The 12328-nt window shown below is 40.9% G+C and overlaps 1 protein-coding gene across 2 annotated transcripts in view; it reads right to left on the bottom strand.

Annotated features, from left to right (window-relative positions):
- kctd3 (potassium channel tetramerization domain containing 3) overlaps positions 1-12328 on the bottom strand; it is a 99979-nt gene that overhangs the window by 40158 nt on the left and 47493 nt on the right. Inside the window, exons 6-8 of one of the 2 annotated variants that reach the window (XM_068045043.1) lie at positions 11331-11411; positions 5648-5797; positions 3755-3845 (exon numbers count right to left, since the gene is read on the bottom strand). In XM_068045043.1, coding sequence (XP_067901144.1) covers positions 3755-3845; positions 5648-5797; positions 11331-11411 — 322 coding nt within the window. The remainder of the gene's footprint in view (positions 1-3754; positions 3846-5647; positions 5798-11330; positions 11412-12328) is intronic. The other variant, XM_068045044.1, reaches the window with a different exon arrangement.

Genomic DNA, 12328 nt, shown 5'->3' with positions numbered 1-12328 from the left:
TTTGCCCCCATTATCAACATTTGTCTCACTTTCTCCTCCTGTACCATGCACTCTTCATTCTGCTACTCACTCACTACTATTCCTCTGCTGATCAGTTTTCTACTGTCATCTCAAGATTGAGTCATGCTCGGATGAATCCTACACCAGCTCCATTCTCATCCTCCCCCATTTCAGCAGCAAATCTTTTCAACTTGCTCCACTTCCTCTGTACCTTTCTCTGTGGATCCACTGATCCGTCCATTCTGCACTGATCATCAAAATGTTTCTTCCAAATGTCTTCTATTCCAAGGCATGGGAAGGGAATTTGAGAATCAAAGGTCTGGGACGGGTGTAAAGGAGAGGGAATTAAAAGGCCTGGGAAGCAGATCGGCGGGCTGGGAGTGGTGATGCCTGATAGCAAGATTTGTCCATGTAGGCATGTTGGATCTAGCAGGTAGGAGTGATGGCACTAATCTCCTGGATCTGGCAGCCCTCATATGATGTAACTGTTAAATTTGAAAAGTTGAACAACAATGAGGCTCACAGCCTCATTATCATATTTAAAGTGCCAACCCGCCTCCTTGGAGCAAGCTGGTTGTCCAACTACCTACCCACCCCCATTAAACGCAGAAGTGGGGTTGGAGTCGGGATTCTGATTTTTAAGACTTTAAACCTCACCTGATGCAAACCCACTTTTTTTTGTGGTTAAAACTTCCTCCAGTTTTGGCTACTGATGCATCAGCACTTTATAAAATTTGATGAAAGTGCTAAAAGCTGATGAATTCTTCCTAACTGCTGGACCAGCATCTGATTATTCTGCCTTAACTCATTCCACTGCATTTTAACCCTCACCCTCTGGCTCCCCAAAGGCAACAGGAATTCCCAGAGAAATGCAATCTGACAGAATAAAGTACTTTAAATGAGTTTTAAACTTCCTGAAATGTCAATATGTGAAAAGAGACAAAAAATGAACAGAAGTCAAAAACATCAAACCAAAGCAACAAGTTATAAAAACCTAGCAAGTCAAATATGCAATTATCTTCAAAATAATCCCAAAGCATCACAGCACAACTTTAAGGATGACATTTTTAAGGTCAGGAAATACTTTCGTTGCGACCTAACTTTGATGCTTAGATAAATGTGTGCATTTCCTGGGTAATTTCTTGAGAAATCGGAACCCTTTTACTTTCATATTTGGTGCAGCTCTTGCTCATGAGTAGTGAACGAATTCAACGACTGCCAAGCTGCATAAAAGTCAGCAATTCCTGCCTGATATTCCACTTGCCCTACTGGTGAAAGGGAACTTATGTTCCTTACATATTTTAACCTTCAAAGACTGTCACAAAAGAAAAATCACACCCTGCAAAATTTTTAAATTCATCACTTGTACATGCTAGATTTGCCACTGAACTGTCAAAAGGTACTGAATAGATTTAAAAGCCACAGTAGGAACGTGCATAATTTACAGCACGTCTGGTTACCTACAATATTATCTTGATCCTTTTATCAATGCTTGGCTCGATTTTCCCCAGGTTCTGTGTGAGATTTACTTCATTTATGTAACCTTTCAGCTTCAAAAAATGGAAGTCTATCTATTCTAGAACTGCAGGGGCCACATGTCTGATGAGTATTTCCAGCATTTTCTGTTTTTATTGCAAGAAACAACCTACAGTCTGTCTGACTGTCGCTTGGATTGTAGGTCTTCTTCTCTCCCAGTATATAAAGGACAATCACTTGAAATTCAAACTGGCAGGAATTAAAACACAAGTGAATTCCTTTAAATACCAAAAAACTAAAGTAAACAATTGAAAATGAGGATTCCTGAGTGACAGCCTGTCAGACTGTAGGTTGTCTCCTGCAATAAAAACAGAAAATGCTGGAAATACTCATCAGAAAGGTCATCGACCTGAAACTTTAACTCAGTTTCTCTCTCCACAGATGCTGCCTGACCTGTTGAATATTCCCAGCATTTCCAGTATCCACAGTATTTTGTTTTGGATTGCTTCTTGCAGTTATTTTGCGACCAGCCATAACACAAACTTCATTCAAGAAAAAGGAGTCCATGAGAGAATAAAGTAAAATACTATCACCCAAACAGATTCTTCTTTTTCTCATACACATTTATTTGTATATACATTTGTTTCCAGTGTTTTCATTACGTTGGCAAATTTTACACACGTTAACATATTAGCCAAGATAATTAGTCATAATCTGAGGATGAATTGGTGCCGTGGTTGGAGGAGATAAAGACCATGCACAGGATTGGAATGAAAATTAGAGGTGGTATGAGAGAGAAAAGTGATGAAATGTGTAGAGTTTGAGACTGATTATTGAGATGCTAAAATATGAGGTGGCCTCAGCACAGATGAGTTGTTGGTTATTTGTTGAAGCATGAACAGGCAGAGTCTGAAGACTGAGTAGAAGAGGAACCACGATTGGCTGCATGATGAAAAGGACTGAAAACCCAGTGGAGAAGATGAAGGGTGAAGGTCAGAATGGAATACCATCACAAGTCGAGAATAAAAATGACCGTGCAGGAGCTGGTGGGGATGTCAGCTGACATTCCCATTTGCTTGTTCCTCGTGTTAAAGGGCTATGTGTTATGCAAGGGCCATAAAAGTAATGATGCCTTGTAATGTAAGATGGCCTGTATGGTGGGCCATGCAGCACTTTTTGCTTGCTGTTTGGGTAATATGGCTGTAAAGCCTCCTTTTTAAAGTAATGCTAACCAATGAGAATATTCAAGCAAACCAGAGGGACTGAGTTTCATTTGTGCTTTAAGCTGGTATCACTGTAACTCTTGGATCACTCATTTATGCTGAAATGCAGTGGCAAGCAAGCTTCCAAATTCCTCATTAAATGTGAGTAATCAACAATATAAAGAAAGAAAAATACAATATGCTGGGAAGCGCACAAGTGCAAAGATTCTGTTGAGATGTTAAGTTGCCCCCTCTTTCACATGTTGATAAGTATACTTCAAGCAATTAAAAAAAATCCATACATCTCTTGTAGTGTTCCTGACCACATATGTCAATCCTGTTCTCGTATCCCTTCAACCCCTTTTCCTTCATCTGCCTATCCAACTTAATCTTGAATGTTGACATATGTTCTGCCTCAACAACTAACCCTGGATGTGAATACACCCCCAAATGTGTGTGAAGAATTTTCTCTTGCCCTTTTTTCTATACTTTTATATGTAATACTGTACATACAGCTGTTCATTCCAACGAATGGAAATAGTCTATCTACCCTGCTGCATCCTTTCATAATTTTAAATACTTTTATTATATCACTGTGTAACCTGCATTGTTCGAATTAAAGAACTCAACTTTTCAAGTCTTGCTTTGCATTTGTATTTTCTCGTACATCATCAACTTGTATTTATATAGCACCTTTAACGTAATAAATCGTCCCAAAGTGCTTTACTGGGGCATCACAAAACAAAGTATAACAAAATTACAAAACAAAATACCAGGCAGCATCTTAGTGAATGTGTTGTACTCTGCCTAAAGCCTCAATATCCTTCCTATAGTTTGGAGCTTAATAATGCACACTGAGGTCTTTGACGACACTTTTGAAAGATATGCAGAAATTGCACACAACTTCTCATCAGAATACTCCAACAGCAATTTCTACTGATGTGCACACTTGGACCTCTCAAGAAGGCACTTTATCAGGCTGCCCTGTAAACAGCCAAGTTCTGCCATATTTTAGCAAGCTGATTTTTGACTCCTATTAACAGAATGACACATAAATTGCAATGATTCTCTGGTACCTGTAACAAACCACGAAGTGTGCATAAGCTACTACAATCCAGTTATGATGACCAGCTACTATAAGAACTTTCCGGGGGTCCACCACTGTGCCTGCCAAAAAAAAAGAAAATTACGAAAGAAATTTTAAAAAATTAAAGCTTAACTTCAAACTGTGTATATATATTACATTTAATTAAAACATGCATCATCACAATCCCAATATGGTAAAACTTGCTTGTAATGAAATCAATGACAGAAATTTGTAGAAATTTCTCGTGAAAACTTCAGCAACCATTTTCAACCTTTTACCCCAAAAGGAGCAACAGGATAGTTGCCAGCGGAACAGAATTGGCCTCCACAATCATAGTGTCTTGTGTTCTCCATTTCAAATCTTAAATTCTGAGTTAATCACCCAGTGAATCAGAACCAGTGTATGATGTACCCTGAAGAACAGCACCTCATCTCATCTTCCGATTAGGTACTCTACAGGCCTTCTGACTCAACATTAAGTTCAACAATTTCAGAGCATGACTGCCTTTTTTATTTTATATAATATTTTAACCATGGGCCTGTCTTCAACTCGTTTTTCAGGTTTTTGCTTTTGGACAGAGCTGTTCAATATTCTGCCATTAACACTCTCTCTGGACTAATGCTTTGTCTTTTAATACAACTACTGGCACTCCCTTTGCTCCGTGACATCTTTGTCATTTAATCTCTCCTGCCCTCTGCCCTATCACACACTTTACTTTTTGTTCTTCTTCCCCCCTCCCCCTTTTCACTTGCTCATTTCTAACCTTTTATGAAAGGTCACTGACCTGAAACGTTAACTCAGTTTCTCTCTCCACAGATGCTGCTTGACCTGCTGAGTATTTCCAACACTTTCTGCTTTTATTCCACTACATTCCAACTCCATCTACAATAATTATCCACAGTGATAATACATTGCATCAATAAATATTGATGATTTAGTGTTCAGGGTTAATTTTCTAAGTGCATGCTGGCAGCAGCGAGCTTCACTCATCAGCATTGCATGTCACAGAATCATGGATGTAATGCTCATGGATATCCACTGGAAGAGGTTCCCTATCAGAGGCACATACTTGGAAAATTATGTTGTGTACCTTCTCTGTTCTTTTAGATACTATTAAAGAAACAGAAAGTTAACAATGTGAGATATATTCTGATAATTATTTTTAATAATGAAGCGGCCAACATCCCCAGCTTATACACACTACTGAGTCAGCGGCGCTTGAGATGGCTTGGCCATGTGAGCCGCATGGAAGATGGCAGGATCCCCAAAGACACATTGTACAGCGAGCTCGCCACTGGTATCAGACCCACCGGCCGTCCATGTCTCCGTTATAAAGACGTCTGCAAACGCGACATGAAATCGTGTGACATTGATCACAAGTCGTGGGAGTCAGTTGCCAGCATTCGCCAGAGCTGGCGGGCAGCCATAAAGACAGGGCTAAATTGTGGCGAGTCGAAGAGACTTAGTAGTTGGCAGGAAAAAAGACAGAGGCGCAAGGGGAGAGCCAACTGTGCAACAGCCCCAACAAACAAATTTCTCTGCAGCACCTGTGGAAGAGCCTGTCACTCCAGAATTGGCCTTTATAGCCACTCCAGGCGCTGCTTCACAAACCACTGACCACCTCCAGGCGCGTATCCATTGTCTCTCGAGATAAGGAGGCCCAAAAGAAGAAAAAAAGAATTTTTAATTTAATGGAAGTCGCTTCTGCTCAAATAAGCTCAAGGCCCAATTCAAAGAAAGGAAACATTTGATTGAAGGCATATTACAAATGTTATTAAAAGCAGATGGTGGAGTGGTGCAACTATAATCATTTGCATAGCTTATTAAGTATTAATATTTCCATGTGTGTTATAGAGGAAAAGGAAAACATTTCTCTTCTTACCCAATCTGGCAGACCCTTCAGTCGAGATCACTCCAGCTGACACGGAAGGAGCTGCGTTTGGACGAACTGTTCCCTCTGCTGTGCTCAGTCCAGGTTTATTCTCCTGTGGGGGTCCGGGCCCTCCAATACTTCCTTTTCTACTGGGAATAGCTAGCAGTGTTAAACACATCAATCTTTAACTATTTAAAAAGGTGAAACATGCAAGCATTCTCCTAATACCTAGAATAGTACTTTGGCCCACTACATTCAAATTTAGCCAGTTTTCTTTTACGACTTCTCCACTACTGTGTCCTTCTCCTTTAAAGATTATTCACAGTCAATGCTACTTTGCAAGCATACTGCACTCTCCTGTGTTCTAATACACTGTGCTGCCTGGAGACACCTAAACCACAAGCAAGTATTCCTATTTCCTACACCTGAAAATAGCAAATCTTGCATGCTAAACCTGAACTTTGCAGCATTTTAATGTACTACCCGAGCTCTTTTACAGCTGGTTATAGAATGGCAGAGTTCTGTAGTCAAGCTGTTTTCTCGTCATCATTACTTGTCTCCAATTTTGACTGTAGGTTGAAATGGATTTTATTTTGTGTTAGATTCAATTCTTGCATATCGGTCAATATTGTACAAAAAAGTATTTGCATTTGAGGAAACCTTTCCACATCTCTCCTGCACACTTAGACACAAGACAAGAAGCTTCTTGCCTGATGGACAATATGTCTCCGACCTCGTCTCCAACCTCTCTCACCCCCTATCCTATCCTACTTTACTTTCTCTATTTTACCCAATATTGTAATAGTCAATGAAATAAAAGGCCAGTTCTGATGAAAGGTCACAGACCTGAAACGTTAACTTTGCTTCTTTTACTCCACAGATGCTGCCAGACCTGCTGAGTATTTCCAGCACTTTCAGTTTTTATTTCAGAATTCCAGTATCTGCAGTATTTTGCTTTTATATTATTGTCATCGTCAATGCTCCTCGGAACCCCTCTCTTGTTCCTCCCAAGCCAGAAATATGCTACCCTACAGAGACATATACACAATCTCCTTTTCCCTTGAACTTGTGAAAGCTTTACTTTCCTTGGTCTCCCCAATTTCCTACAATATTTTAAGACGCAAGCCTGCTGTCATTACTACTTAATTTTTTTCCCCTCTTTCTTTTTTCAACCTTAGTAGTGACCTGTACTAAGGATTGTGGCCCTTTATCTAGGTTGCTTAGTAATAATAATACAGGTCAAACAGACACTAGGTTCAATTCTGGTCTGTGTAGAGTTAGCTGATCTCAGCCAGGTTGGCAGTATGGATACAACTAGCCTCAGCATCTCATAATTAAGGAGAAAAGAATCATCCACAGTCTGACTCCTGATCACTATCCAATCATCCCTGAAGTCACATGTGTGTGTGTGGGTGGTCAGGTGAATACAGATTTTTGAACAATGCCCTGCCAACACCCAGAGTCAAGGCTTTCAGACGAAACATGGTCACCTGAACCAAATACCAAGGTGACTTTCATATAAGGAATCATACTCTGGAAAGATGTCAGCACCTTTGAGAAGCAGATGGGAAGGGTAGATAATAAGCTGGAAGAAAAATCTCAAAACAACTCTAGTCAAGAGGCTCATGGAACTCAGAACATCACAACTGTGATGCACCGAAAATAAAACTCAGCCTCAGTGCTACAACTGACCAAATATTCACTAATTGGTTTATGGAAATATGTTAAACACCTTAATGTGGCGAAATTGTTGGGCCCATCAAGAACAAAACGTTTTTTTAAATGTAGTCCTGATTTTTCGCAAGCAGATTGCACTGTAATGTTTGCAATGCAGTGACTTGGAAAGCACATGGACAGCACACACAGAGAATTTCAAGATCAAAACTTTGGTAGTGAAATAGTATTTCTTCTACTTTAACTTAAATACAATATAGTTTTCGGATATATCAGTAGCATATTACAAATTGTATGGCTTCTTGCACTTCATGCCAACTTTTTCTATCATATATCCCATGTCCACAATTATAATGGAAAACGCCTACATAAAACCTGTTTACCTGTAACTGGAAGAGGATGGGGAGCATATGAGAGAGGGAGAGAGCGTGAAAATGGGTACAGAGCAGAGGACAAGGGAAACTGAGCAAATAAATTGCTCGGTGTAGGGGAGCAAGACGAGTCTGTGTCTGGAAAAGCAGGTAACAGAGCAGAGAAAGCAGCAGGCGTGGAAAAGGGTCAGCCTGAGGGGAGCTGGAGGGGATGATAAGATTGACGATGAGTTGGAAAATTTCGCCAGCTTCTGGGGGATGGAAATAGAAACTACAACCTTTATGAGGGGTGAGAATGAAAACTGAAACCATGGAGGTGGAGGACAATTGGCAAGAAACTAGTCATCAAACAGCTAACAAGGGAATGGATGAAATGCCAGGAAGCTGCAGTCAGCGAAGTTGGAAGCTGCCAGCTCATTAGTGCAATGTTGCACAGAGATGCAGCAGGATAGAGAATTATCAAGAACGCCATTTATGGAAGCAGAATTAGACAGCACCAAAACCCAGTGGGTTTGCAATGACTGCGCATGAAGATACTGGATTAGGTTGGGGGATAAGAGGAGTGACTAGACTTTTTGGTGTCAGCATCAATAGGATCTATTGGCAATGACAAATTAAGGAAGCAGACACAGAAAGGTAGCAATGGACTAACAGATCCAATGGGGGCAGGAAATATGCTGGGACAGGAGTGTGGGGAAGATGGTGGACAGAACAGCTGTAAGGGAGGGGGAAAAGAATTTTTAAAATTCAATATATCTGCGGATGTTTCTACTTGCATCCTTCGTTTCTATACAGCAACCTAATTGGTGAAGTGAGAGTGACTGCCCTTGACATCAAGGCAGCATTCGACCGAGTATGGCATCAAGGTACCCTCGCAAAACTGGAGTCAATGGGAATCAGGGGGAAAACTCTCCACTGACTGGAGTCATACTGAGCACAAACGAAGATGGCTGTGGTTGTTGGAGGTCAATCATCTCAGGCCCAGGACATCACTACAGGAGTTCCTTAGGGTAGTGTCCTCGGCCCAACCATCTTCAGCCACTTCATCAATGACCTCCCCTCCATCATAAGGTCAGAAGTGGGGATGATCGCTGATGATTGCACAACGTTCAGCACCATTCACGACTCCTCAGACACTGAAGCATCCCATGTCCATATGCAGCAAGACCTGGACAACATCCAGGCTCGGGTTGATAAGTGGCAAGTAACATTCACATCACAAAAGTGCCAGGCAGTGACCATCTCAAACAAGAGAGAATCTAACCATCTCCCCTTGACATTCAATGGCATTACCATCACTGAATCCCCCACTATCAACATCCTGGGGGGTGTCACCATTGACCAGAAACTGAACTGGACCAGCCATATAAATGCGGTGGCTACAAGAGTAGGTCAGAGGCTGGGAATTCTGTGGCGAGTCTGTCTCCCCAATGCCTGTCCACCATTTACAACACACAAGTCAAGTGTGTGATGGAATACTCTCCACTTGCCTGGATGACGCAGCACCAACAACACACAAGAAGCTCAATACCATCCAGGACAAAGCAGCCCACTTGACTGGCACCCCATCCACCACCTTCAACATTCACTCCCTCCACCACTGATGCCCAGTTGCAGCAATGTGTACCATCTACAAGATGCACTGCAGCAACGCACCAAGGCTCCTTCCAACAGTACCTTCCAAATCTGCGATCTCTACCATCTAGAAGGACAAGGGCAGCAAATGCATGGGAACACCACCACCTGCAAGTTCCCCTCCAAGCCACACACCATCCTGACTAGGAACTATATCGCCGTTCCTTTACGGTCGCTTGGGTCAAAATCCTAGAACTTCCTTCCTTACAGTACTGTTGGTGTAACTACACCCCAAGGACTGCAGTGATTCAAGAAGGCAGCTTACCATCACCTTTTCAAGAGCAATTAGAGATGGGCAATAAATCCTGGCCTAGCCAGCGACACCCACATCCCCCAAACGAATAAAAAAAATGTTGGCTAAAATAATAAATTCTCAAAAATGTAAGCTGTTCCACAGTGACATTCAGTGTTCAGAGACTATAACTGCATGCAGGTTTGACCAGTTTCTTTTTCACTAGCAGCCATTGCTTTATCAGTGAATGTTACAGATATTAACATCGAAATCCACTATCACATCGCCACCTACAGATATAACAAGCATTGCTTGTACATGTTGCAACTTTTATATTGGATTTTGCCTTGATTAGAGGCTGACAAAAGACTCTTCAATATAATTGTTTGAAGCTGAACAGCATTTTTTATATTAAATATTGAAACCTTAATTCTTAACTTCTGAGTATCGAATCAAAACATTGCATTATAATCACCAAAGATAAAACAGCAGCTGTTATAAAGACCTCATCAAAAGCCCTGAAATCTTACCAATGAACTACGGATATAATCAGGAGCAATGCTACTGGTGATGGAAACTGCGAGTTTTGTAACCCAGCAGTGTTCTTTAGTTTGCCACAAACTGCCCATTAGTGTTAAGCACTAGTCACTTCTAAATTTGAACAGGGTAAGTTCAAGCTCATTTGGAATTTGTCCACTTTGAATGAATTTAAACTGGATAACCTAGAGTTCAAGTCAAGCTTGAAGTCTAGATTCAGATTATTCATGCCATCGCTCCATTTGACCAATTCTAACCCTGAACTTATGCCTACTGAACATTGTGGGAAATGCCTTTGCACTTCAACAGAGTAACTTGAATTTATATAGCATCTTTAATATAGCTAAACAATCCAAGGTGCTTCACAAGGTCGTGATTCAACCAAAATCTGACACCAAGCCACAGAAGGAGCTATCAAGACAAGACTGGTCAAGTAGGCAGGTTTTATGAAGCATCTTAAAGGAGAGGGAGGTAGAGGGGCGGAGGAGTTTAGGAGGACTTAGGCAGCTTAACACATGGCTGCCAATGATGAAGCAATTATAATCAGGGATGTGCAAGATGCCAGAATTAGAGCAGCGCAGATCCTGAAGGGTTGTACAGAAGGCTAGAGATCGGGAGGAAAGGGCCATGCAGGATTTAAAAACAAGGATGAGAATTTTAACATTGAGGCATTGCCAGACCTAAATTCAGTCCTAAAATCTATTTTTGTGGATTTTTAAATCTGCATAACGAAGCTTTAGTTGTCAAATGTTAAACACCCACTCAATGTGCTGGATTTGGAATCACACTTCAGGTGCTCTCTTAGGTTTTTAGTCTGATTGGTATATTAATTGCCTCTCAGTATCAATGCAGAACATATGCTAAGGAACAAGACAAAGATCTGAAATAATAAGGCCAGTAACAAGTGGCATAGATAATAATCCTGAGTGACAAAACAAATCTCTTGGCCAATGCAGAATAATACTGTTGTGGAGAAATCTGTAGCCTAGACCTTGCCATCTTTCCTACAAAAACAGTAGCACTGTAGTGGGGAAAATAATGAAAGATAATAACCAAATAAAACACAAATATTCAACAACATGAAAAAGTATTGGTTGTTAGTAGCCTGCATATTGTTAAGCAGTGGTAAAATATTCATTATAATGGAAGGTTACGGTGCTTGACTGGTAAGAGAATAGTATTAGTAGAGCCATGTTTGCACAGGCGGAAAAACTCAGTTCCAGCTTAAGAAAAAACAATGTACCTGGAGGTGGCAGATAGCCATGGAAGAGAACACTGCCACATGACGATCGCTCAAGTTCTTCACACAGCAACAGACGCCGAACTAAGTAGATAACAATTAATAAAGCAAATGGTTCAATATATCATTTACCTTTTCAGACATCAACCATTTCCAATTAAAAGTTAATGTAACACACTTCTAGCATTTAACAAAACTCCGACATTGTTTTTTCATTTAAATAAAAGGAAGGCCAGTAATGACGCAGATGGCACCATCAAATATACAACGCTGTCTCAATCTCTCATCAAAAAACACCCAAGGAAGGGAAACAATAATTCCTATTTAAATTTTATTCAAATAAAAAAAACCTTTGTTTATAGTAAAGCTCAGAACCCTTAGTGGTGCAGTGGTAGGGCGGCACAGTGGTGCAGTGGTTAGCACTGCAGCCTCACAGCTCCAGCGACCCGGGTTCAATCCTGGGTACTGCCTGTGTGGAGTTTGCAAGTTCTCCCTGTGACTGCGTGGGTTTCCTCTGGGTGCTCCGGTTTCCTCCCACATGCCAAAGACTTGCAGGTTGATAGGTAAATTGGCCAGTAGCAATTGCACCTAGTATAGGTAGGTGGTAGGGAAATATAGGGACAGATGGGGATGTGGTAGGAATATGGAATTAGTGTAGGATTAGTATAAATGGGTGGTTGATGGTCAGCACAGACTCGGTGGGCCGAAGGGCCTGTTTCAGTGCTGTATCTCTAAACCAAACTAAAACCAAAACCTAAAAAGCCCAATAGTAGTAGGGTTAAAACATGAAAAAGAGGTATGCAAGAAGAAATTTATCCTCTTTAAGGGAGGTTTTATGAATGGACACAATTCCAAGGATAACCTGTGCTATGAAACTACTTAGGTGCATCAGAGGTATAGTTCCCAGAGTGTTGGTAGAAAGGTTATAGAAATTTGGAAAGTATGCTTTACCTGTTTGAAAGAAATAGGCAACATTCAAAATTAGAAAACAAAGGTGAAAG

This window comes from Heterodontus francisci, chromosome 13, assembly GCF_036365525.1.
Source record: "Heterodontus francisci isolate sHetFra1 chromosome 13, sHetFra1.hap1, whole genome shotgun sequence".
In the NCBI taxonomy this organism is placed as follows: Eukaryota; Metazoa; Chordata; class Chondrichthyes; order Heterodontiformes; family Heterodontidae; genus Heterodontus; species Heterodontus francisci.
This window is presented reverse-complemented; position numbering and strand designations above follow the sequence as displayed.